This window comes from Sphaerulina musiva (assembly GCF_000320565.1).
Source record: "Sphaerulina musiva SO2202 unplaced genomic scaffold SEPMUscaffold_5, whole genome shotgun sequence".
Taxonomy (NCBI): Eukaryota; Fungi; Ascomycota; class Dothideomycetes; order Mycosphaerellales; family Mycosphaerellaceae; genus Sphaerulina; species Sphaerulina musiva.
The window spans coordinates 1,058,489-1,083,966 of record NW_016017387.1 but is presented as its reverse complement, the minus strand read 5'-3'; the positions used below and the strand labels follow the sequence as shown (position 1 = coordinate 1,083,966).

At 52.7% G+C, this 25,478-nt stretch overlaps 6 protein-coding genes across 6 annotated transcripts; 1 reads left to right on the top strand and 5 right to left on the bottom strand.

Annotated features, from left to right (window-relative positions):
• Positions 1-1,527: 1,527 nt before the first annotated feature.
• On the top strand, positions 1,528-11,905 carry SEPMUDRAFT_149290 (uncharacterized protein; the record flags this gene model as incomplete). Its single annotated transcript, XM_016905466.1, has 3 exons — positions 1,528-6,536; positions 6,597-9,659; positions 9,729-11,905. Coding segments are annotated over 3 exons (10,136 nt in total), but the record flags the coding sequence as incomplete, so codon positions are not given.
• Positions 11,906-12,333: 428 nt separating this feature from the next.
• Positions 12,334-14,486, bottom strand: SEPMUDRAFT_149289 (Metallo-dependent phosphatase). The gene is made up of 3 exons (XM_016905465.1): positions 13,954-14,486; positions 13,417-13,884; positions 12,334-13,353 (listed from the first exon to the last, which is right to left on the bottom strand). The coding sequence occupies exons 1-3, from the start codon at positions 14,348-14,350 to the stop codon at positions 12,425-12,427; spliced, it is 1,794 nt and encodes a 597-aa protein (XP_016760810.1). The 5' UTR covers positions 14,351-14,486; the 3' UTR covers positions 12,334-12,424.
• A 900-nt stretch (positions 14,487-15,386) lies between these two features.
• Positions 15,387-17,540, bottom strand: SEPMUDRAFT_149287 (FKBP_C-domain-containing protein). The gene is made up of 2 exons (XM_016905464.1): positions 16,468-17,540; positions 15,387-16,406 (listed from the first exon to the last, which is right to left on the bottom strand). Exons 1-2 carry the CDS (start codon positions 17,389-17,391, stop codon positions 15,795-15,797), a joined length of 1,536 nt encoding a protein of 511 aa, XP_016760809.1. The 5' UTR covers positions 17,392-17,540; the 3' UTR covers positions 15,387-15,794.
• A 597-nt stretch (positions 17,541-18,137) lies between these two features.
• On the bottom strand, positions 18,138-21,694 carry SEPMUDRAFT_149285 (uncharacterized protein). The gene is made up of 6 exons (XM_016905463.1): positions 21,445-21,694; positions 21,026-21,369; positions 20,661-20,968; positions 20,425-20,590; positions 20,139-20,334; positions 18,138-19,898 (listed from the first exon to the last, which is right to left on the bottom strand). The coding sequence occupies exon 6, from the start codon at positions 19,480-19,482 to the stop codon at positions 18,220-18,222; it is 1,263 nt and encodes a 420-aa protein (XP_016760808.1). The 5' UTR covers positions 19,483-19,898; positions 20,139-20,334; positions 20,425-20,590; positions 20,661-20,968; positions 21,026-21,369; positions 21,445-21,694; the 3' UTR covers positions 18,138-18,219.
• SEPMUDRAFT_125812 (kinase domain-containing protein) lies at positions 19,940-21,694 on the bottom strand. Its single transcript, XM_016902014.1, has 5 exons — positions 21,445-21,694; positions 21,026-21,369; positions 20,661-20,968; positions 20,425-20,590; positions 19,940-20,334 (listed from the first exon to the last, which is right to left on the bottom strand). The coding sequence occupies exons 1-5, from the start codon at positions 21,612-21,614 to the stop codon at positions 20,135-20,137; spliced, it is 1,188 nt and encodes a 395-aa protein (XP_016760807.1). The 5' UTR covers positions 21,615-21,694; the 3' UTR covers positions 19,940-20,134.
• A 306-nt stretch (positions 21,695-22,000) lies between these two features.
• Positions 22,001-24,558, bottom strand: SEPMUDRAFT_149284 (uncharacterized protein). The gene has a single exon (XM_016905462.1). The coding sequence runs from the start codon at positions 24,083-24,085 to the stop codon at positions 22,559-22,561; it is 1,527 nt and encodes a 508-aa protein (XP_016760806.1). The 5' UTR covers positions 24,086-24,558; the 3' UTR covers positions 22,001-22,558.
• Between the last annotated feature and the right edge of the window lie 920 nt (positions 24,559-25,478).

The following is a 25,478-nucleotide window of genomic DNA, read 5'->3' as shown; positions in this document are numbered from 1 at the left end:
AACGCGATGGTAAGAAGTGGTGCCGTGTTATCCACCGGCACGGCTCTGAGCCGGAGGAGCACTGGCTTCGTCAAGCTGAAGTTGAGATTAATCTCGAGAATAATGTTCTTTATCGTTTTCAGATCATCGACAACCACACGTTGATCATCAGTCTGTTCCACGGCATCTTCGATGGCGCATCGCTGGAGTTGTTGCTGGTCGACATTGACCGGCGGTACCGTGGCCTTCCGCTCGACACACGCAGCGAGATATCTCTCGCTGCTGAATTGGATTTCAGCTCCCGCTCGGCAGAAGGGGATGACTTCTGGCTTCGGGAAACAGCAGACTACCAAGTTGAAAACCTGCCTAGACTCTCTGGCAATAAATCCCAGCCACCATCGACCTCCTCGGAAAGTGAGACCCGCGTCGCGTATCACACGACCACGCTCACGTATGCCAATCTTCAGGCTCGAAGTCGTGAGATTCAAGCCAGTGCTCTCTCGGTATGGCAAACGGCTTGGGCACTCCTGTTGTCAAGTTTCTCAGAGAGCCGAAATGGTGATATCATGTTTGGCAGTGTGGTGTCGAACAGGTTCCACGCAGAGTCTGCCGCGTGCCATGGTCCGACATTCTCCATGCTACCTTGTCGTGTCCACCTTACCAACAAAGAAGGCTTCGAGATGCCGGTGGGCCAGCTGGCATCGGAAGTCACTCGGACAAGCGCACGCATCCTGGCTCATCCTCATCCTTCTTTGGGCCTGATCACTACTCCAGAGGGCAGGTTGCCGTTCGACTCTATCTTGGCACTTCAACATTTCGAAATTGACAGCACTTCCAAGAACAAAGACGATTCTCTCTGGGACCGTATATCATGGCCCGCGATGCGAAATGATTTCAACGTAATGCTGGAGGTGTGGCCCTGTGATTCGCATATTCCTCGAGTCATGTGGAAGCCTGAGCTGCCCATGATGGTCAAGATGACTTTCGATACCAATTCGCTCAGTGACCAGGCAGCCGCTCGCATCCTTGCACAGCTTTCTTACATTACGGAGTCTATTCTTGCCAGGCCAGAGCAATTAGCGAGTGATACTCTCGGATCTATGCCGACCTCTTTGCTCGCGGCACAAAACATCAATCCCACCAAACTCGACGAGAACAACATGCTGCTACACTCTCAATTCGAATCAGAGGCCAGGAGGAATCCGGCCAAGGTAGCCTTGGTGTTCAGGCATTCTTGGACGGAGCCCCCTCTCGAGCTGACGTATGGCGAGATGGATGAGCAAGCGGACCACTTTGCTCGCCGTCTCCATCATCACTACGGTGGAAAAGCACCGGTGGATAAAGTTATCCCAATCTGCTTGGAGAAAAGTCCCGAAATGTATATTGCAGTGTTGGGGATATTGAAAGCTGGTGCCGCGTGGTGCCCTATTGACACGAGCTTTCCACCCCAGCGCAAACTTGAACTCGTCAAGCGCACGGGTAGCTCTCTGCTTGTAACATCGCGATCGAGCCAGCACCATGTCAAGGCAAGTCTTCCCCCGGGCTCGACTATGATCTTGGTAGATGTGGTCACTTCCGGCACTGAGCCCCTTGACTTCCTCGCTCCAGTGCCATTGCTTGCAGAGCATCTGGCGTACCTCATCTGGACCAGTGGCACTACTGGTGCTCCGAAAGGAGTGATGGTGGAGCACACAGCTGCCTTCCACGCCATGCGAGCTCTTCAGGATGCCATCCCGACCAGTGTCGACGAATCCACCGGCCAATACTGTCCTCCAAGGGTTCTCAACTTTTGTGCTTACAGCTTCGACGTCTTCGTTCAGGATCTCTTCTATACCTGGGGCCTCGGTGGCACTCTTATCTCATCCACGCGCGAGATCATGTTGGGCAACTTTGTCCAACTGGCTGTGGAGATGCAGGCCACACATGCTCATTTGACGCCGAGTTTTTCGGCTTCAGTACGCCGCCAAGACCTCGGCGAGTCACTGCAAGTGGTCACCATGATTGGAGAGAAATTGACGGAGTCGGTCGCGAACGACTGGAGTTGGCATACCAAAGCCTTCAACACTTACGGCCCAGCAGAAAATGCAGTCGTATCCACACTTCGTCAATTCGGCAATTCCAGCGACGACAACGCGAAAGCTGCGAATGTCGGCTGGTCACTTTCATCTGTATCTTCCTTCGTCGTACATCCGGATCCTCCTCATCATCTGGTACCATTCTATGGAGTCGGTGAACTTGCTTTGGGTGGCCACCAACTTGCACGTGGGTACCTCAATGATCCAGTCAAGACCCAGAGTCGGTTCGTGTGGTCGAGTGATCTCCAGCAGCGCATCTACTTGACAGGAGACATAGTTCGAATGGTGGATCATGGCATCGAGTTCCTCGGACGCAACGACGACCTGGTCAAGCTCAATGGTATTCGCGTGGAGCTCAGCGAGATCAGTGCCACGTTGTCACAAACTCACCCGGACATCGAGCACATTGAGACGCTGCTGTTGACACACCCCGACAGACCGGTCAAAGCGGTCGTATCCTTCACTTCCTTGCGCAATGATGCTGCCGATGCACCTCTTGTTGCGTTGGATAAGCGCGCCTTTTCCGCCCGAGCAGAAATACTGACCGCGGCTCACCAGCTCTTGCCTGACTACATGGTACCCTCGTTCTTCATCCCACTCAATCGAATGCCTCGGACAGCCTCAAACAAGGTTGATCGGAAAGTGCTACAGAATGAGTACGAATCACTCGACCTGAGCCAATTCGACACTTCGTCTTATTTGCTGTCTACAGCGCCGAAGACTGGAGATCGAGGTACCAAAGTCCGGACACCTATTGAGGACAGGGTAGTCATCATGTTATCGGAGCTGTCAGGCCTGGATCCTTCTGCTATCACCGATGGAATGAGCTTGGCTCGCCTGGGAATTCATTCCATTTCTGCTATCCGTCTGGCATGGCGTCTGAAGAAAGAAGCAGACATCGACGTTGCAATGGTCACCCTCCTGACATGCTCCACGATCGGGCAACTTCTGAGCAAAGTTTCCGAAAGCACAGCGGACAACGCCCACGGTGGCGACAATCAAGACCAAGCTGCTCAATGGCTCGACAGCATCGAGCGGCAGCTATTCGATGAGTTCGCTGTCCAAGTCCAATCTCAAGCCTCTTTGACCGACCAAGTCATCAACGCCATTCGTCCCGTAACAACTATGCAAGAAGGTCTCATCATAGAGACGTTGAGAAATGATCGAAGCTATTGGAGTCATCGAATGTTCCGACTTCCTGATGGTGTAGATACTACTCGGTTGCGAGCGGCGTGGGAGCAAGTTGCCCAGGATAACGAGATTCTTCGTACCGGCTTCTTGATTGCTGCTGAGATCGACCACAACGCACCGACCTTGCTCAAAAGTCAAGGCATTCAGAGCGCGGTACTACAGGCCGTCACTTCTCCCGCCGTGGTTCGATGGTCAGAGGTAGAGTGGGACCCTTCATCGTACCCTCTGGCTACCATAGGCGACGAGCTGGCTCGGAGAGCGCGCAATGAGGCCAGCCCGATCGCGTCCTCCAAGCTTGTCTCTCCGTGGTCAATCTCCATCTTGAGGAACTCCGCGACTCGTGAAGCCGCTTTGATGATGCATATCCACCATGCACTGCACGATGCACAGTCTATGGACGCCATTTTTGACGACGTGTTCAACCATTATTACCAGCACAGCAGCAGGGTTCCCAGCAGGACCCAATTCAGTGATGCCATCAGGCGAGGCATATACTTGAGTCCGGTGCAGACGCAAAATGCGCAGCAGCATGTCAGTGAGTTGTATAGCGGACTGGTTAAGCAGTTCGGACCCGTCACTACAACCAAATGGCCCGATATGACTGGCTCGCGGCAGTTGCAGGAACGCCGAATCTTGCGCACTACCGTCATGATAGGACCAACGAATGCCAGTGAGACTTGGAAAAGACTCCAAGCTGCAAAGGCAAAGTACGCACTGGGCGCGCCCACACGAATTGTGTCGGCAGCTTTTGGCTGCGTTGTTGCTGAATATCTGGAGAGCAAGTATATCGTGCTCGGGGAAACCGTGAGTCAAAGGCTACATCATGCTACGCTGCAGTCGGTCTTGGGGCCTCTAGTGGCCACAGTCCCTACCGCAGTACGCATCGACCTTTCGGCGTCCGAGACGTTGTCGAATGCCACTTCAACGACAACTGTGGCGGGCGGAGCATTACACCACGTGCATCCTGCTACACTGCGCAATACACTAGGCATCACCAGCGACCAGCCACTTTATCCCGCTCTGATTGTCTTTCACCCCCATGTTGACGAGGAGTTCGACGAAAAGCAAAGTTCTGCATTCTGGGACGAGATGGACGACATCGTTGGCCTCTGCGTAGAGCATCCCCTCGCTCTGAACATCTTCGAAGAGGAAGCTGGTCTTCGCGTGGAACTGAGTGGCGATAACCAAGCTATGTCGCAACACCAGTTAGACATGCTGATCGCCCAAGTGATGTCTCAGCTGGAGCTGATGCTGGCACAACCTGATGTTCCACTGGAAGAGCTCAACAACGTTCTGCCCCCGTCGCTGCTTTCTGTGACGCCTGCGACAAAGGTTTCGATGCGTCATCTCGACGAGCTCGTTCAAAAAGAGGACTGGGCGAATATAGCAGTGCCAACCATCAACCCCGTGGCTTGGGTCGAGTACCATGCTCGTCATCATCCAGAGTGGATTGCCGCTGAGGAAATTCTCGATGTTGATGAGCCTGAGCAGACTCGTAGATGGACATACTCGCAGTTGCTAAGCGCCACTTCCCGAGTACTTGCAACACTTCAAAAGCGTGGCATTGCCAGAGGCTCGGTGGTATCCATTCACCTGGGCCGCACATTGGAGTCGTTTGCCGCGATTCTTGCACTGTTTCGCGGCGGTTACATATACCTCCCTCTTGACGAGGAGTTGCCTGCAGAACGTACACGCTTGCTGACAGTCGATGCTGGCGCAAGGGCTTTCATCACAACACAAGATTTGTTGAACGAGCTGATGGATGAAAAGCAAATGTCCTGGCGTGGGAACATCGATCTGGTGATGTTGGAGGACATTTCCCACATTGTCGATGCCACGCCAAGCCTGCCTGAATACACTTCAGCGAGCCATTCTACTGACGATGGCTATATTCTCTTCACATCAGGCTCCACAGGCAAGCCAAAAGGCGTGCGAGTCACCAACTCCAATCTTTGCAACTTCATTGAATGTCTTGCCCGTCAAATCTTGGACAATTCACCAGAGACGAAGCATCTCGGTGGCGTCGGAAAGTACCTGAACCTGGCAAGTCGCGCCTTTGACCCCCATTTGACGCACATGTTCATGGCCTGGCGTCTCGGTCTGGCAGCAACCATCGGGCCACGCATGATGATGCTGGGGAATCTGGAGAGCGTGATTGTTCAGAATTCCATTACACATTTCGGCACAGTGCCAAGTGTCCTGCAGCAAGCACGATTGAGCCCGGAGCGTGTGCCTTCTGTCGTGTTCGTGACCGTAGGCGGGGAGAAGGTCTCCAACGATGTCCTTGCTATGTGGACAGAAGGCGACGAGTCTGAGAGGCCGCGACCTCTGATGATGAATGTCTACGGTCCCACCGAATGCACGATTGGCTGCGTTAGCAATATCGTCACCCGGAGCTCCAATGCGCGAAATATAGGCCAAGTGTTTGATTGTGCAACGGCGATTGTTCTTGCTACCCAGACCTCTGGAGCAGAGGGTGAGCCAATCATCGCTAAACGAGGTCAGACCGGCGAGCTTTGCATTGCTGGCGATCTAGTATCACTAGGCTATATGGATCGGCCAGAGGCTCAGGCCAAGGCATTCGCTACCATGGACTTGCTTCCCGCCGCCGCCGAGGACGGCTCTAGGCAAACGATGCGGTACTACAGAACAGGAGACTTGGTCAGAATGATGTCCGACGGCTGTATTGAGTACCTGGGGCGATCGGATCAGCAGGCCAAGGTCAATGGACAACGTCTGGAGCTCGGCGAGGTTGAACACTTCTTGCGTCGCACAGCCAAAGAGCTGCATCTCGATGTGGAATTTGCTGCTGCGGTCATTCAGCATCCTGACTTGCCACGACCACGGCTGTATGCGTTCATTGCAAGTCTCAGCACGGAAGATCCTGCAGCATCTGAACAGAACCTGGGTGCTGTTGCTTCAGATCCAGAAATATTGGCACAACTCTCCGACGCTTGCTCCAAGTCACTGCCGGCGTTCATGGTGCCCGACTTGGTCTGGATCAATCGGATTCCATTCATGAAAGCGTCAGGCAAGGTTGACGCCAAGCAATTGAATGCACTGGTGAGAAGTCTACCTCTGTCCAAGTTACATCAGGATCACGACGACTCTGGCCAGCAGGAGGCGTCCCAAGCACTGACCGAGGACGAAGAAATTGTAGTCAAAGCGATCGAAGGGATCGTGGGAAGCTCCATTGGTCGACCAGAGGCAAATCGAAGCATCTTCGAGCTCGGTGTCGACAGCTTGTCCGCGGTACATCTATCAGCGAGGCTCAAGCAGCTCGGTCTACAGGTCACTGCGGCCGATGTGCTCAGCCATGCGACAATCCGCAATCTTGCGCAACATCGCAAGACCCCCGCTGCCCACAACGACCTCGCCACTGCTATACGTCAAGCTGAAGAGCGACTTGATCTCTTCGATCGGGCGCACCGCCATAACTTAGTCGGCGATGCTGACCATTCAGTGGATCATGTACTTCCCACGATGCCACTACAGAGTGCTCTACTAGCGCGCTCAATGGCGCAAATTGAGGATGATGAGGATGCTTCTAATGGCGTGTTGTATGTCTCGCACTTCCGTTACTCACTCGCACACTCTACAGATCTTCAACGCTTTATTGGAGCTGTTGAGCGTGTTCTCCAAGAAGAAAAGATGCTACGAACCTGCTTCCGTCAGACCACTACGGGAGCGATTGCGCAGGTTGTCCTCTCGCAAAGCCCTGTGAGCGATTTGGTCATTCCGGTTCAAAGCTCGTGGGAGTCGTGGCTGGCCTCGCACTCCCCGAACACCATTGCTCATGCGCTCGTGAGAGATGTCGCACGTCTACCGCCTGTCCGAGTACACATCTTCGAGGGACAGTCCGGGGAAGTTCTGCTTTCCATGCATCATTCGCTCTTTGATGGCGATGCGATCAAGCAGATACGCTTGCGCATTCAGGAACTGTATAACGGGGAGGTCTGCCAGGAGACAAGCGCGGCGGGATTGGTGCAGCTTGTCACGCAATTCGAAGCCACCGATTTGCAAGCTTCCCAGGCTTTCTGGGAGAGAAACCTTCTCCACGCCGAGCCTTGCCTCGTTGTGGACGATGATATCGCTTCGTCAAGCAAAGAAACGGACTCGACTTGTCGCTCAACAAAACGTCTCTTATTGCCTTTGGCTCAGCTTCGTTCAGCAGCTCAGGCCAATAACACATCACTCAATGCGATTTTCCAGACGACATTTGCATTGCTCCTTTCTGAGCTGCATCCGTTGCGGTCAGAAGTGGTCTTCGGCTGTGTGCTCTCCCTCCGTCCATTACTGTCTTCTGATATCCACGGCACCGCCCAACTGATTGCGCCTCTGCTGAACACACTGCCGCAGCGCGTTCAACTTTCGCTTGCCGCGCAGAACGGTGGTCCATTGCGACATCTGGGTCAAGCTGTCCGGGAAAACCTTTCAGAGACCATGCAGCACGCATTCGTCCCTCTCGACCGCATCTTGAAATGGTGTCAGCTAGATCAAGCACTCTTTGATGCCATCATAAGCGTGAACTTCCACACAAATCAACATGATAGCGAGTCAGGCACAGGTCCTGGTGCTCAACCAGGCTCCATGATCCTGATGGACACCCTGAGTGTTGCCAACATCCCCTTTGCGGCCGACGTTAACGTTCACGATGACCCTCTCGGTAACAGCTACGTCGAGATCGAGCTTTCTTCAAGCGCGGCACAATTCGATGTTGATAGACTGTCTGGGCTCGCCAAGCGCTTTGACGAGCTTTGCACCACCTTGGTTGAGAGCCCACAAATGCCCTTGACCAGCCTTCTGCCTTCACTTCCCACGACTGTTGGGCCTGCGGCTCTTTCCGATAGCAGAGACCACGAAATGCATGATTCGAGCCCCTGGTCCGCAGAAGAGGAGCTAGTCCGTGACGTGATATGCGAACTGTTGAACATTCCAGCAGAAAGCCTTGGCAAGCAGCAGTCCTTCTACCGCCTCGGTATGGACTCAATACTGGTCCTGCGCATGGTGAAGCTCCTCCGAGAAAGGACTGGAGTGAAGCTGAGCCCGCTAGCGGTCCTCCGAGCACGCTGTGCCGCGTCGGTGGCGCAACTCATCAGTGCTGCCGAGATAGCACAATCCAGTGATTCGGCGTTGAAGCAGCAGCAGGAGTTGGACGACTATACCCGCACTCTCCAAACTCTCTCGGGTACTGTGGCTGGAGACTTTGGGGTCGAGAGCACATTCTTCGCTACACCTATACAACAAGGAATGCTCAGCGCAGGGCTCTCAAGTACGGACTCCACTAATCATCTTGTATCACCGTACATATATCGGCATACCTTCGAAGTGGATAATCGCTCTACCTTTGATGTCGGAGCATTTCAACAAGCATGGAAACGCACTGTCGTGGAGACTGAGATACTTCGCACTACCTTCCACTTCACGGACAACAAGAGCCAGCCCTGGCTGGGTGTGGTGCGGCGCCTTCAAGATAACGAGGCTGGTGTTGTGCGAGTATTCTCATCCAGCCGCGAGGCAGCCTGTGCCCCTTTCGACATCGATGTCTCCACTTGTCTTGCGCATTGTGCACTGGTGATGCCACCGTCGATGTCCGAGCCCATCATGGTGGTGTTCACGATGCATCATGCAATCTACGATGGAGCTTCGCTACCTTTGCTTTGGAGGACGTTCATTGACATCTATCGCGCTGTCTCAGAGGGGCGGACCTTCGCGACGCTGCCGCAGATTTCGTTCTCCTCTGTGGCGAGACAGGTTGCTGTGCAGCAATCATCTGCAGTCAAGTACTGGGTCAAGAACCTGAATGGCTACACTTATGAACCGCTGGGGCCAAGGATCGTGGACGACAGAGAACAAGAGGCCAGCAACAAGATCAATAGGTTCCGCTCTTTTGCTCATATACCTCTTGAACAGTACGAGAACGTCAAGCGCCGCTGTCAGGAGCTTGGCGTCACTGTGCAAAGTGCACTTGTGCTCGCATGGAGCAAAGTTCTGGCTCACGACATTCTCGGACAGTCAGACGTTGCTTTTGGCCAGGTACTCAATGGCCAATTCCTCGCACTGGGTGGCGAGGAAGCAGACCACCAACAGGTCACAGGCGACTATGTCATTGGACCAACGTTCAACACTGTTGCAATGCGCGTGGCTCTTGACCCAGCTCTGTCAAATCGCCAGGCTCTCGAAAAGATCCAGAAACTGTCCGAGGAAGCGCAACATCATCAGGTGGCCTCTCTACGAACAGTACAAAACGAATGGCGTTCTTCGACCTCGGCTGGACACGCTTCCAATCTATTCGAGTCCCTTTTCCTATTCAATGGTGAAAATACGAGCCTTGGTAGTCAACCAGCGTCGCAGCAACCATTCTGGAAGCCTTCGAAGCTGAAAGGGGAGGGTGACGAAGATGGATTTGCTGAAGTGAGTATTCCTTGCTGTGTCAAGATTTCTTCGTAATGTGTGGATCATGCTGACCGAACTTTCATCTAGTATCCTGTGGTGTGCAATTTGTCCATTTCACAGGCTGGCCTGCATGTGCAAGTCAGTGCCGCATCTGACAGATTTGACAATGCCGCTGCAGGGCGGCTGTCAGCGAGCTTCATCAAAGCACTGATACAACAAATGAAAGACGTCGATATGCCCAGTATTGCCTCGGGAATGGCGCTCCAAAAGGCAGGCTCGACTGGTACAACGGAAAGGCTCGACAGCAATGATGGTCTCACCCCAGAAGACCAGGCACTATACCAAACCGTGCTCGATGCTGTCCACGATGTACTTCGGATCGCAGAAGACAAAGGAAGCAGCCCAGGCGTGGATGCACACACCAACCTCTTCCGAGTCGGACTTGATTCGATTCTTGCGATCCGCCTATCTTCCAAACTACGGCGTACAGACGTGGCTCTCACTGTCAACGAAATCATGCAGGGCAAGACGGTGGCAGCCATGGTAGCTCACAAGTGCCAAACAGCCGCCAAAAAGGACAAGCAAAGTGCACTGATTGGTCAGGCACAGGACTTCGCCTCGCCTTTGAGTAGAGACCAACAATTAGCAGTTACGGCCGAGCTGGGCTGGGCACCAGACGAAGTCGAGAGTGTGCTCCCTTGCCTTGCTGGCCAAGAGCACCATCTCGAATACTGGATGTTTGCTGGTCGCCGGTTCTTCGAAGCGCCATGGATATATAAGCTCAGACTGCCCGTATCCGTATCAGACGTGCAAAGGGCATGGGATGCGCTCAGGAGACGCCACGCTATCCTTCGTAGCACTTTTGTTGCACACGAGGTCCATGAGAAAAGTCAACCGAGCGTCGTGCAAGTGACGAGAACTGCCCACTATGTTGACGGGGCTCGCGATGGAACGTTTACGGTCCTTTATCACAGCGGATCAGCTACTCTGGATGACATGATAGAGCAGCATCTGTTGGAGACGAACGACAAGTCTAGCGATCTGAGATCGCCACCAGTGCAGATGACACTCGTTCAAACATGCTCCGGCGAGGCTGCTATCATCATGCGGTTCCATCACGCCATGTACGACGCTTGGAGTATCCGCATGCTCTTACGTGAACTCGATCAACTGGTCCAAAGTGATGGACCTCTTCACAAGCCTGTGCAGTTTGCCGGTGCGGTAAAAGACATCTTCGGGCAACGAAATCTTCACAACGAGCACGTGTCTTGGTCGCAAGCACTCGGAAGTGCTCAGACGTCCATTTTATCGCCCTCCGAAAAGGCAGACAATGCACACACTGGACCACTGGGCCCTCAACACCTCGTTCGACTCCCGTCAGTGGTTTCCGCTGCGACACTTCGCAGTCTCGAGACTCTCTCCCAGACCAAGGCCAACTCTTCATTGAGTCCCGCAATCTTGTTCGCATTCGCCCAGGCTGTCGCGGAAAATCTGGACGCGCCATGTTCATCACCCACGTTTGGATTCTACCATGCTTCGCGCTCCCTCGGATCGCTCGATCTGACACAAGTGGTCATGCCCACGCTGACCCTGACGCCTCTCTCTGTCCAAGTCGGTTCTATGGAAGATTCCAATAACGACTCTGCTGCTGCTGCTACAGCTGTGATGGATGCTATACAAGGCGTGCAAAACTACCTCAGCCAATTAAGCCAACATGGTCAAGCATCCATGCATGACATTCTGAAACATATCAACAGACCTGATGAGGAAGGGCCCCTGTTCAACTCTTACATCAACCTCCTCTATCGCGACAGCAGCAGCAGCAGCAGCGAAGAAGAAGAAAAAGCAACAGTAACAGCACCCCTGACCGTCCTCGAAAAATTCAAACCTTCACGCAACACCTACTTTACCGAATCGCAGCCCACAGAAATGGGGGAGGAGACATTGCCCCATCTACAAGGTCTGAACACTGCACATATTGCTCCTTTGCGAATCTTTGTGGATGTGGTGATTGATCGATCTGGTGAGGGGGTTTCCTTGGGGATTCGATGTGATTGTGGGTTATATGATGTGGAGTCTGTACGGCGATTTGCGCAGAGCTTTGTCGAGGGGATTTTGAGGCTGGAGAGAATGTTGTTGGCACTACCGTAGGCTCTGATGCGGGGGTGGTGGTGGGACGAAGGGGATGGGTGTGTGTGTGTGTGAGTGAGAAGCAATGGAAGATGCAGAAGGGTATGAAAGATATATACACAGAGTAAAGGAAGGAACTATCAGACTTTCCCATGTTTATTGATTGGATATCGACACTCTGTTTTTCTCACATCTGACATGTCATGTTGATATTCCGGCATATAAAAAAAAGATAGATCGAAGAGAGAGAGAAAAAGATAAAAAAGTCCACTACACCAACCCCCCCCCCCCCCCAAACTCCTTCTGCTCCTCCCGTCTCATCCTCATCGTCTTCCTCACATGCACCCATCAACCCTTGGTATTCCAGCCAAAAAAAAAACCAGGCAGGCTCCGAGGCCGAAAAAATGAGTGAAGAAAAAAAAAAGACAACGTCAGAGGGAAGAATGATGACACTTGCCACTACTAACTGGCGTAAAAATGAAAAGACCCGCGAAGCATCAGCATATCTCATAGTGAATATAGTTAAACTCCTATCGTGACATGGTTTCCTGAGCAGCTGTTATTATTATCATGATTGCGCAATTACGTGTGTGCGAAAGAAAATCAATCATATGTCCACATAATGCGTATCGTTTCATATTCTCTTTCTTCTATCAAGCTACCATAATACACGCTAGAAGACCCGCAAGCGCAATACCAGCGTGAGCATGCACGCGGAGGGCTCCGCTCGCATCTCCCGTCGTCGGCACGGTACCGTTTGTGGAATCTGATGAGCCGCCTTCAACGCTGTCATCGTCGCCAGAGGTGGGCGCAGTGCCGCTCACAGCGGAAATCCTGCCGTCAAGCGAAATGTCGACGGGGGATTGAGATTCGATGTGGCGGACTAGAATCTCATCTTGAGTTTCGAGGGTGATGGTATTGCCCAGGGTTAAGCCGGTGAAGATTTGGTCGCCTCCGCCGGCGAGGAAGTCCAAGGTGACGATGTTGTACATTTCCTCGCGGTCGAGGCTAGAATCGCCAATCATGACAGAGACGAGTTTGCTTCCACTCTCGTTTTCTGGATTGTACTCAATCTTGATGCCTCGGCTGACTTGTGGGAAGCTCGTGACTTCTTCTCCGTTGAATTGATTGACACCGCTGAAAACGCCCTCGAGCACCTTCCACAGGTCATCTCCAGACATGGTGACCTCGACCAGGGAATTTCCAAACGGAAAGCTGGTAAGGACCTCGCCGCGAGTAATGTTGCCCGCGTCGATTGTAGCGCGGATTCCACCTGCGTTGATGATAGCAAAATCGACCGAATCGCTTTCGTTCTGTCGGTAAGTGAACATGGCATCCGCCATGAAGTCGCCCAGCAAACACTCCTCTTCTTGGCATGTCGACTGCTCGAGCACGACGTTGGACACGCCAATCACTTGTGCTGCGAACTCTTCAAAGGGCCCTCTCCATGCCTCAATCTGAGTCTGCAAAGTCGCATTCTGCTCAGTGGTGTTGGTAAGGTGAATGGGGGCGCCATGATATGCCAGGATCTTGCCTTCGGCATCGTACGTGACATCAATGTAGCCCAGGTACTCGCCCCAACCTGACGGTGTCAGTATGCGTCTACCTTTTCAGGCACGCCGACGGGAGTGGAAAAGGTACTTACGGTATGCAGTCACCACAAAAACTTCTTCGCCATCCAGGTTTTCGACAATCGTTGGGTAGGACCCCTCTTCCCCCTCTCCCGTGCCGAGCGGAGTATGCGAATGACCGCCCATGATCAGATGCAGACCGGTCGTGCTCTGAGCGAGCTCCTGGTCGTTCTCATAACCGATGTGCGTGAGAGCTGCAATCCTGGTGATGTTGGTCGTCTCTTTGATGAAGTTGATTGTGTTTTGCACGGCTTCGATGGGATTGGAGAAAGTGGTCGTCTCACCAGGACTCGAAATGTCAGGTGTGGTCTCAGTCGTGACGCCAATGACGGCAAGCTCAAACTGCTCATAGATGTGGAAAGGCTTGATGGTACGATTGAGAACGGGATGGCCGGATTGGATATTGGCAGAAATGATGGGGAAAGTGAGGTTCTCCAGGAAGTCCCCAAGCATATCGTCACCGCCATCGAATTCATGGTTTCCTGTTACTCTCGATGAGTGACTGCGGCTTCTTCACTGCCGAGAGTTGCTTGAACGACAGATACACTTACCGAGAGTCATGCCGTCGAAGCCGAGCTGATTGATGGTTTCGGCGATCTTTTCGCCGCCATAGTAGGTGTAGAACAAGGTTCCTTGAAACTCGTCTCCAGCATTGAGGAACAAGCTGCTGTTCAGGACCGGTCGGCGCTCATTGACGACTTCGCTGACGCGGGCGTAACCTCCATAACAACCTCGAGTGGGATCGGTGCAGTCGGTTCCAGAAGAGCGGAACTCGTCCAAGTGCGCGTGAACGTCATTGATGTGGAAGAACGACTGGTTCCAGTGGCCTTCTGCATCAATATACCGCTTCTGATGTCGCTTGGAATATAACACGTCTTCTGCGGACACGCTCAGACATGATGAGACCAGGGTAGTCAGCGCCAGAGCGCGAGGCCAAGTGGGGACCATTTTTTGCTTAAGTGTCTGCTGCGAAGTCTGACCTGAGAAGAACGGAGGCTCTGGAGAGCGGACTCGACAGGTTCTTGAATGGCCATGTTGCTTACCGTGTCCAAGGTACTTGGTAGGCGCAGGTGTTACCTCTGAGTTACCATCACTTGCCAGACTTGCCAGATGAGGTAGGAGGGCCGTGTTCAAGCACTCTCGCGTGCGCCGCGCCTTAGCTTGGCGAGATAGGAAGAGTCCATGACTGCGGTCTTACGGTGGGCTGGACTCGCTGGAGGCATGGCAAAGGCATGCATGGGATGGGCTACTCCGATCCCTGGGGGCTGGGCGTGTGCTTGGCTGGACTGGCTCACCACCAGATGCGAGATATAGCATCGTCTTGGCACACGGGGTTCCGGGAGAGGAATATTTTTGATAACGTCGAATGACAGTATAGTGGAGGGAGATAAAGGGGGGAGGGATGTTGATGTTTCTTCCCCAAGGCACCGTTCACTTCACCGCATACATATACCCCTAACTTCCCGTCGATGTTACGGAGGCACGAGAGTGAAAGAGTGAGAGTGAGTGAGAAAGTGAGAGAGAGAGAGAGAATTTTATTGCCCAGTCCCTCGAACCGCCGACGAATCCCTGTTCAGTCTTCTTGGCAGTGATCTTGCACCAAACGCCACCCCTTTGTCGTCTCTTTTTTGCCGATGATATGGTATCTACAGTACCTTACCTATACTGAGTAATACAAACGACGAGCCTTCGCTTGAATTCTGATCGGAGATATCCGTCAGTGATTGTACTGTCTATATCGACCATGTGACCCATGTCCTCCTCAGCACGCACCAACATGAGAATGATCATGAGCATGCACGCCGACGATGGCTATAGTGATGGGTGCCTCTCAGCCAATTGTTAGCCTCAACGAGGTTCATACTCTACCACGACTGATCATACACAGTCGTTGATAATAATCGTAACAACAACATTTCACACAGACAACAAGCTGAATATTTGTCCACATCTGAGACCAGGCCAAGAACGATACAAGGGCGGAGAAGAAGTAGATTCATTTGACAGCGTTCGTTCCTGTTTTGTCCTGTTCTGTTCATGATAGAAAGATCAGGTATGCAAGACTGGCTCAGAGTTGATGAAATGATGAATGACGATGAATGATTTGCACAAGTCGAGCTCCGATCTCAAGTGAAATGATGGATTGTTTTTCTCTTTCTTTTCACTTCTTAACCTAGGCAGGCATGAGCTCCAATACGCGAGACTTGGAGCGAACTTCTATAGCGAAAGCTGCATCTCAGAATAATCTGTATTTCATGTCTTCTTCGCGAGATGCCCGAAAAAATAATGGTGCTGTCGTTCAGTCATATCCGGCGCACATGTAATCCAAAAATGTCCCAATTCCCCAACGCCTTGCACAAGAGACTCTAGTCACGACACCTGGCGGACCATGTCATCGGGGCGAACTGCGTCGACTAGACCCAGCTTTTCCCTCATCGTCATCCTCCTCGATGGGTATGGGCGTAGGATTCATCTCCTTCAATGGCGCGTCATACGCGATCTCAGTCTGGACCACTCCGCTGTCCTTCCCCGTCACCTGCTCATCATCTTCATCATCGACATGAGTCAAGCGACTCCTCTCGTCAACGCCTCCGTCTTCTTCGTCGTCGTCAACACGGCTGTATTTCTGCTCCGTGTCCGCGGCATTCTTCTTGTCCATGATGAAACTGTCAATGATCCAGTACTGTAAAGCATTCATGGCGAGTGGGAACAAGAACATGGTAAACACAATCTGCAGAGCTTCGTTACCTTCTGTCCAGCGCAGAGCCCAATCGCCTATCCAAGGCAAAAAGGGCATGGCGAGGAAGAGGAAGAAGACGCAGAGTTTCATCAGACTGAGGCCGATGCAGTAGATGAGGAGCTGCTTGAGGTACCAGGTAATGCGTGGGGGGCTATCATAGTTTCCTGACTTGATGGACTCGGGAGGATTCGCCAAGGGGGTGCGAAGGAAGGCGGCGTGGAGGATTTTGAGGAGGAAATAGAGCACAGGCACACCAAGGGTGGTCTGGGCGATCATCAGCACATGTCAGGCGTTCGAGGAGGGCTTTTGGGAAGAAAATACTCACATCAATGCCAAGGTTCAGCAGGTAGAATGAGCACGGGTTGGGCCTTTTGCCATCATCGTCGGCAGAATCTATGGTAGTGGCCACAGTAGCAGCTGCATTAGCCACATCCACGGCGCCCATGGTGCTCATGAGCAAGTTGAGGCCGTGGGTGAGCATGGAACCCAGCAACTGCTTGCTCACATCGAACAAGAAGATTTTCCAGGGTCGTTTGTGCGTTTCTCGCCACCGCTTGAAGACCAGGGTGAGTACGGCCAGGGCACCGAGAGCGCCCTGTACGAAAAGGGCGAATTTGCCCAGAAGATTGCAATGCGCTTCCTCGGGAGGGCCATCAGTCGGGGCTCCTCCACCTCCATTACCCTTGCCCTTGCCCTTTTCCTTATCATGAACCGCCATCAGAGGATCGGGCAGTGTGTCTGCCTCGTCCATGCTGGCGGGCGAGGCGGGCTTGGTATCAGCATCATCAGGGAAGGGCTCTCCTGTAGGCAGAGATGTGGTAGGCGGCAGAGTACTCTCGTGGACAATCTTCAGCAGCTCCGTCTCGAATATGAGGGTTGCGCCTCCTGGTATCTTGCCGCCTCCTGCGCCATGACTTCCATAACCCATCTCAGGCGGGATAGTCAGCTTCCTCTTCTCGCCCGCGCACATCCCTAGCAGTCCCTCGTCCCATCCTTTGATGACCTGACCGGCTCCGATGGTGAATTCAAAAGGCTTGCCGCGCTTGTAGCTCTCGTCGAAGAGTGAGCCATCGGATTGTAGGGTGCCTTTGTAGTGCACCGAGATGGTATCTTGCGGGCGCGTGGGGCGATCGCAGTGGTCGGGGCCGGAGAGATGTTGGACGATCAGTCCCGAAGGGTACTTGGTGCCAGCGAAGGCGGGAGAGGAGAAGGCGAGGGCGATGACGCCGAGGAGGACTTTGCGGCGCATAGTCGCGCTGTGGGGAGTGATATGTCTTTACCGGGCGTGTTGTTGGCGCATGTCCCACTACGAATGTGAGGTCCAGGAAGAAGCAGAGCAAGCGGTTATGAGTGTCGGGGACGAGAGGGAGGTAGAAGGGATGAATGAGTTCAGGTTCGCAGGTCAGGTGCCAAGATTGATGAGGATGCAGAGTACCAGGTAAGGTAGGTATTCATAGAAGAAGGCAGGCAGATGCTGGGCGCCCATCCTGGTCTTGTCCATGCACCGACCCTTCCTTTGCCTTGCCTGCCACGTGCCAAAACCTTGACCCCACTCTTTCTGTCATGTCAGCAACGTGTCAGCAACATTACCTCCATAATTCACTCCGTCAGCCAAGAAGAGAGAGTCTTAGGAGGAGTTGAAAACTTGGAATTGAGAGATGGCCCAATGGGCAGAGAATGACGATAGCAGACATCATGATAATGCCATGCCCCTCTCCGATGAGGTGAGATCCGCAGCTAGATTCATGTGCCACCAGTCACGACATGCACCTCCATCGGCGCACTAGTTCACGTTGCCTCCGCTAATGTAATAACTGTCCATCATAAGACCTTTTTCGGTGCCCTCTGTGCGCTTCTCCAGAAAGATCAGCTGCGAAACTGCCTCTGCCGCCCACTACATGTACCTCCTAGGAGGTAGAACTGTGAAAATGAGACCAGCTATACATAAGCGACATTATTCCCATTCAAGCAAAGGAACAATTTTACATTCATTATGGGGTATCGAACTCGCACTACTTAGATATGTATCCATCGTCAAATCATGAACCATCATCACCTAATCAAGGAAAAGAACTTCTTATGCCACAGGGTCGACGACCACTGCGCCAGAATCTTCCCGATCAAACCGATATGCCAGCTTCATCTTGTTGCGCACGTGATCACCACCACCACCAACAGATCCGCCTGTCCTCACCTCTTCTTCTTCTTCCACTCCATCAAACACATCCGCCGCCTTCAGCAACATCTCATGCAGAGAAGTCACACAATCCTGCTCCTCTTCCACAAACTTCCCCACTGCCGCTTCCACATCCAGAGATCCACAATCCACCAGCTTTGCCATTCCATCCAAAGCACCCATGACATCCTTTCGCACCTCTCGCCCCTTGACCGCATGCACCAGAATGTCAAAACTCGGCGACAGATGATCCATCAGATCCTTCGCGTCCCCATCTGTCGCAGATATCGCCCCGAGACCTAGGAGATGTTTTGTTCTTTGCTTCAGTAGTTGTAGCCGCTCCTCCTTCCCTTCCTCCTCAAGCTCCTTATTCTTCTTACTCTCCTCCTTCTCCTTCCTCCCTCCAACACCACATAAAACATACACCTTCGCCTCCGGCAACGCCCGATGAAGCAACTGCACCATCGCCGCTCCCAACACCGTCTCCCCTCCAATCACCAGAATGCGTTTATCGTTATAACTCCGCACTCCACTCTCCTCGGCCAAATTGGGCGACGCGCTGGGTGTGCGTGTGATGGGGATGTGTAATTCTTGCTTGAGAATTGCCGCTCCCGTGAGGAGTGCCGTGAGGTGTGCACAGCCTATAGAGGGGGACATGGTGGGTGGGAGTTCGAGAGCGGATATCGTGGGGATGCGGAGTCGGAGGGGAGGTTGTTGTTTTTCATCGTTATCATCATGCAGTGATTGTTGCTGCAATGATGCCGACAAAGACTCGTCATGATGCTTCCGAATCGTTGTCGAAGGAGGAGGAGGCGATAGAATACACCCCGACGCGGTTTCCGGCGTCAAACACGCGAGAATCGTATCTCCCGGAAGAAACGGCGCGGTGATAGTACTCGGATCATCGACGAGAGTTCCCGCAACTGTGAGACCGACTGGTAATGGCGAGAATTCGTGCGAGGAGGAGGAGGAGGAGGAGAAAAGAGAATCGGATATTATGCGGCGGCCTTGCTTGGTCTGCGAGATAAACGTCGAAGAGGAATTGCTCGCGGCAGTGGCGAGTGAAAATGTCATGCAGAGTTCGTCTACGGGGACAGTCGTCATATCCAGTGTCGTTGGACTCGCTGGTACTGGTGTTGCTGCTTCGGATCCGATATCCCCCATGATTGATGATGATTGATGGTTATGCTTGCGTGTCTGCTTGCCTCCTCCTACTGTAAGGTAGGTACTTTCGTATCCTGCGTTACAAAGATTTATCGTCGTGCGAAAAATAAAAAGTCGTTTTCACCTATACAGAAAAAAAGTACAAGCAAAAAAGAACAGTGAAGGTAAAGAGCAGATGCAAACGTAGTTGTATACAACCCCAAATCCCCAAATCCAAATCACAGCCGAGACCTGTTTCCTACGCCCTACGCAATGGCTTTTTCTTGCGACTCTCGACCTTTCATGCACGCGTCTGACTCGTATAGTTTGCAACTCCCCATCGATCGAACCATTCTTCTGCGTAGGCCATGTTTTTTCGTCGTCAAGACGTCGCAGATCCAAGTTCTTGAAGTCTTGAAAGTCTTGAAGTCTTTGCACTGAGGAGATGCGATTATTAGCTATGTAAAAAAATCAGGTGCAAGAACGGTAAGTACATGTAAGTGGGTAGAATACATGGAAGCCAGTCTAGAACGTCAGCTGAGGTGGTACTAGTAAGTACCTACGTCGGCAATTTTGAAAGCTTGGCGGGCTTTCCTTCCCTCCATATAGTATACAGTACCTCATCTAGCCGAGCTACCTCCTACCTTGCGCACTCACTCACTCACTCACTCACTCACTCAACAATACATTTCGCATTCAGCCAAGGGTCCCGGAGGAGTTCCGAAGCCGTTTTTCTCTTTTCAGGTAACCACTGTAGCATAGACTTGATGAATTCCAGAAACAAACGCTTCCTCTCGCCGTCAAAAGCAGTAGTAATGGAACTTTCCAGCGAGAGCGAAGGGATAGCGACTCCTCCTGCGTTTTTCCATTGACCTGATATGATTGATTTCAGCAGCAAATCTTCGCCAGAAAGAGATGAGGGGGGTTTTTTTTGGAGTAGGTTAAGGAAGTAGAAGAACTCACCATGTTTGTCAAAAACCTTGGCCGTGGTTTCGCTTCGATGGATATACTCCCGTGGAGGCAATCCGAGATACGCAACCATCTCCGCAACGTAGTGAGTTGCGGACATTTCCCCATTCTCGGGATGAATAGCGTCAAACAAGTGTCTGTTCTCAAGAAGATCCCACACCTAGATGATCGAGAATGAGTGGATAGTAAAAAAAAAGGCGCCAATGGGAGGGTTTTTAGCACACACTCACCATAACTGCGACACTCCAAATGTCGACACTGGGACCCCATTCCATCCCGAACAACACTTCAGGGGCGCGGTACAAATCCGGCTGAATGAGACCTTTGTGAAATTTTCCGATGCGAGCTTCTCCGAAATCACACAGAGCTGGTTGGCCCCAGAGCCCGTCCTTGGGAAGACCAAGTTTGTGAGAGGTGTATATAGTTCGAAGATTGTCTACAACCTTTTTGGGCAACGCGTTTTCCGCTTCGGCCGTCTCCACGCGCTCGAGAAGAGATTCGTCGGCGACAGTCATCATGATGTTGGATGGATTGATATCTGTGTTTCCCCGTCAGCTAAAAAAGAAAGAAGAAGACGAAACTAGCTTCTCCTGACCAGTATGTACAACTTCCGCTTCTTCATGTAAAAATGCAAGCGCTTGCAAAACATTACTCAAAGTCCACCGCAACAGCGTCTCGTTCAATCGACAGGACGAATTCAAGCATTGAAACTCTCGAATAGTCATATGCATCGGGGTATGCACCAGACAGAGATGTTGGCCCGTCGGGCCTACGATTTCAAACGTTTCGAGGAGACCACGAATGAAAGATTGGCCAGGATGATTTGTGGTAGTCTGGAGCGAACTGACGCGCTCGTAGAATTGCAATTCCTGATGAACGCGAGCCGATTGATAACCATTCCGAGTACAACAGACCTTGACGGCGACAAAACTGCGATCCCTTTCCTTGCAGCGTCAGTCGTTGAGGCCGAGCGGGAAATGTTTCCAATCTATCAATCAATCATATCTCACCCACCTAACATCCCGACACAACCACACAGTAGCTTGCGCACCATACCCCAATTTTCCCACAACTCGATAACTAGAATTGAGCACTTCGCCGACAGCGACGGGATAGAACTGATCGGGAGAGTAGCAGTCCAGAGTCTCCTCTTCCAACAACAAAGGGCGAGGAGTGAAGTCCATTTTCGAAGCATACAGGTACTTGAAGGATGAAAACTGGCGGTGGGAGATTTGAGGCGCTGTTTTCCAACGGAGTCGACGACAGATACCGAACATCCCTTCTATGGATAGGTAGGTAGATATAGGTAAGGTAGGTATTGCGAAATGCTACAGGTACCTGTAGTCTCCCTCCAGTCGGCGGTTGCCTCTTAAGGCTCTAACGATCTTGTGGCGATGGACCGACCTCTGAGCGGTGGTGTAACGTGAAGTGCGGTATTGACAATGTGCCCGACACAAGTGACACATGAAGCGGCTGTGGGTCTGAGTAACCGCATCGGGATTGTAGTAGCAAGGATTTACCAAAAGAGGAACATCAAAACGGGATTAGAGGCGGGAAAAGAACAAGAAATGTCAGGTATAGCAGCTGATGCTTCATTGGCATTCGCTAGCCTCACACACTATGTGCAGCGACACGTTGGTCTCGTTCTGAGCTTCAAGCGTCCAATACCGGACTCTCATCCAACACATCACCGTCATGCCAATCTCTTTCGAGTCCCGTCCAAAGTTACCCAGTAGCCACAACACCTTCGCTCAATAGTCACAAAATCCCAATTTCAATCAAAAACTCCTGTCCGCTTTCCGTACTGTAGACATGGTCGTGATCACACCCAGCGTCACATCTGGCTTTTTCCTGCCTGCCTGCCCTTTTTTGATTCCTTTCCCGTCATTCCTTTGCTTTCTTCTCTGTCCGCGGGGACTACCTTCTCGTTACTGATGTATTAGCGCGCGTAATTATGAAAACCATGGCCGGGGGCCCCTTATCACTGGTTCGCCATATGCTGTGCGTAAAGAGGGCGCCGGAGCGGTACCCTTCCCGCCTATGCTCATATCGATGTATCGTCTCCATTCATCGTCAAAACACTTCGAGCGCAGGTCCACAGAATGGACTACGCCTCATTCCGGAGTCGCTAGCTCGATGTGTCGAGTGCCATACGGCATTCGACTGCAGCGCGCTCTTTTCGCATGGCCTCGACGTCAAACACGGGAGTGATGTAGTTGGGTCGACTGCCGAGGCCGGATGACTTGCGTTCGCTGAGTGCCCCCAAGCTTCGCATCTTTTTGAGGAGCGGTCGGGACTTCTCGGACGGGGGTGAGGCGAGAGCGTCTCCGTGATCGTGAATCATCTCCGTGACGTCGGTCCGGCTGCGTCCCATCGATCGGAGACCTCGTGCCAGTCGCTCCATACCTGTTCCCCGCCGACCGCCCGAAGGAGTCTTGGGTGGAATGAGATCAAAAGATGAGGTGGTGGGAGCAGCATGGTTGGAGTCGCGGGTCGCGGGCCTCTGCTCGATGCCGGAAGCACTGTTAAAGCTGGTGGTCGAGTCTCCTCGTCGGCGGCAGAGATTCTCTGTGCTCGGAGCGCTTCCGAAGCTGATTCCCGAGTCGACCTTTTTGCGGTTGAGTTGCTCCGCTTCCACAATGTTACCAAAGCTGGCACCGGAGTCTGCCTTGCGCGTATGTTGGGAGTTGCGTGGTGAGTCGGCAGCATACGCATCGTTGGCAACTTGCATACATTCATTGATCATGCTGTTGGCCACCTGGAGGTACATGCTGAGGTTCCGAACCACCGCTTCCCAGCCATTGACGTCCAAGGGCCCTTTCCCTTGTTGCAAAAGGTTGGTGAGCATCCGAGGACCATTGGTCTCCACTGCCTGAATGTACTTGAAGAAGCCATCACGTTGGGTTTGGAGCACAGTAGGGGTCAGAAGGGTGGTGGGCGGAGTCTGTTCGGCAATGGCAGCAGGTGGGTAGAGGGTGTTGAGCATGGCCACACAGTTGTGCTTGTGGAATGGCTGCAAGGACAATTCGTTGATCAAAATCCAACGTCTCAGACCCACGTAGATTTGCGTGTACAGCTGGTCCACCTTTCTCTCCTTCTCTTCGGCCGCCTTGACCCATCGCAGGCAGCGGGGTGAGAGTGCTGTACCGTCCCGCTCCAGTGCGTCTCGATCGATGCCCAGTCGACTCATTGCAGATGCACATTCCCGTCTTCTGCGTGTCTCCAAATCTTTCAAATAGTCGAGACCCGTAAGGGCTTGGGGAAAGTCCACTCGGGGAAGGTGAGAGGGGAAGCATTTTTGCAAGAATGCAGTGATGAAGTTGGGAGGCAAACGTGATTGCGATTGCGTCGACAGCTGGGACAAGTGCGAGATCAGGCTGTCGGTCAAGGATTGCGTCGATGGGCAGTCGGAGGAGGAGGCGGTGGAGGCGGAGGAGGTGGATGCATGCGGCACGGCGGGCGGCGGCCCAGTGGGAGACGGAGTGGCTGCAGAGGTTGCAGTTCTCGGCACGCAGTTCAATCCGTACATGGTTCGAAGCGGAATCTCATAGCTGCCGGGATATGAGAGGATGTGATCGAGGATGAGCTGATATGGCGAGCCATTGCAGGAGACCGACGAGGGTGTAGAGCGATGGTGGGATGTTACGGCGGACATGATGGGTGGATGGCTGGGTGGAGCAACGGCTTCACTTGTTCTGCATATGGATGGCCAGAGCAGCAGGAGAGCTGGTGCGGATGGGTGCTGCAAGGGAGTGGAAGGGAGTCGAGATAAAGAAGGTGTGAACAGTGGACAGGATGCAGCAGGTGGCAGTCCGGGCGGTTTTTGCAGTATGGCGTCTGCTGCACTGCAGGCGGGCGGGCGAGATGAGGGAGGAGGGAGAAGAGCAGCAAGGACAAACAGCAGGACCCGAGAGGGACGTCTTGACGCGTGGGACCGCGTGTGGTATGGTGAGATATAGCGGGTGGTGGTGTGATGCTGTTGAGTTGCCTAGGAGGAGGGCGCAGTGGTGGTCCGTGGAGGTGTGATAGTACTACCTGATAGTAGGAGTAGTAGTAGTACTGTAGTAGTAGTAGTGGTAGTGGTAGTAGCGGGTGAGTAAAAAAAGGCTGGATGTAGCGGGAGTCTGTGTGTTGATGTTTTGTTTGCGTGCCGCGTCCCTCTTTTCTCGCTTTCTGCCTCTCTCCCGCCCTCTCATTGCTCCGGACTCTATCCGACTGCACAGCACCGGGGTCGCGTCTAGCCAATAGCGAAATTCCAATGCGCTAGATTTCTTCTCGGGGCTCCACCCCAACAGCGCGGCACAGCTCAGTAGCCAGGATGACCCTGCAAGGTACCAGCAATAGCCAGTGGAGCTCAGCTCTCGAATACGGGAGCGGACGCTGGACGGTACCTGAGAGTGGCAATATCTCAGGTATTTAACATGGAACTGGGTAGAAATAGATGTGAATTGGCTGAATGGGAGCCTACCTCTCCTAGGGCAAGGGAAGGGAAGCCCTGAAGGCACGGCAAAACGAGAGGGCCAGACAAGACATTGATCGTCTTGCAATCAACCGCCCACAACGCCACCCTCCTGGACTCCTTCGACTCCCCTCCCCCTTCTCCTCCCCCTTCTCCCACCCCACCACTTTTCTTCTTCCCTTCCCGTCCTTCCCACGACTGCTTTTTGGCGTATATATCTCTCCCACGGCCCTAGCAAGCCTATCTACTGTAGACAGGTCCGTCCCTATAGAATTCCCTTATTACAGCCCACATTCACAAATCACAACCTTTTAGCGAGGTGACTTCGAGAACAACAGCTATCCCTGTTCGTACCCATTCACAATCGGAATATGCAAGCTCAGGCCCGAGCCCAGACTACCGGCGTTGCACTAAACCACTTCAGAGCCGTGGTCGCAGCTGCAGCGGCCCTCGGGATGTTTTTGTTTTTTTGTTTTTGGTGTTCTTTTTTTGTTGTTCAACGTACCTTACCTTCCACATCATCTACCGTTTGTCCTCGAGCAGGAACTTGCAACCGAAGTGTTTACAGGGAGAAGAGGTACAGGTACTT

Coding starts and splice junctions, on each gene's coding strand:
- SEPMUDRAFT_149289 (XM_016905465.1), bottom strand. CDS start 14,350: ATGGTCCCCACTTGGCCTCGCGCTCTGGCGCTGACTACCCTGGTCTCA. Junction 13,885..13,953: donor CTTCGACGGCATGACTCTCG/GTAAGTGTATCT, acceptor CGAGAGTAACAG/GAAACCATGAATTCGATGGC. Junction 13,354..13,416: donor TTTTGTGGTGACTGCATACC/GTAAGTACCTTT, acceptor TGACACCGTCAG/GTTGGGGCGAGTACCTGGGC.
- SEPMUDRAFT_149287 (XM_016905464.1), bottom strand. CDS start 17,391: ATGCGCCGCAAAGTCCTCCTCGGCGTCATCGCCCTCGCCTTCTCCTCT. Junction 16,407..16,467: donor TGCTGAACCTTGGCATTGAT/GTGAGTATTTTC, acceptor ATGATCGCCCAG/ACCACCCTTGGTGTGCCTGT.
- SEPMUDRAFT_149285 (XM_016905463.1), bottom strand. CDS start 19,482: ATGGGGGATATCGGATCCGAAGCAGCAACACCAGTACCAGCGAGTCCA.
- SEPMUDRAFT_125812 (XM_016902014.1), bottom strand. CDS start 21,614: ATGGACTTCACTCCTCGCCCTTTGTTGTTGGAAGAGGAGACTCTGGAC. Junction 21,370..21,444: donor TGGTTGTGTCGGGATGTTAG/GTGGGTGAGATA, acceptor CTGCAAGGAAAG/GGATCGCAGTTTTGTCGCCG. Junction 20,969..21,025: donor AGCGGAAGTTGTACATACTG/GTCAGGAGAAGC, acceptor GGGGAAACACAG/ATATCAATCCATCCAACATC.
- SEPMUDRAFT_149284 (XM_016905462.1), bottom strand. CDS start 24,085: ATGTCCGCCGTAACATCCCACCATCGCTCTACACCCTCGTCGGTCTCC.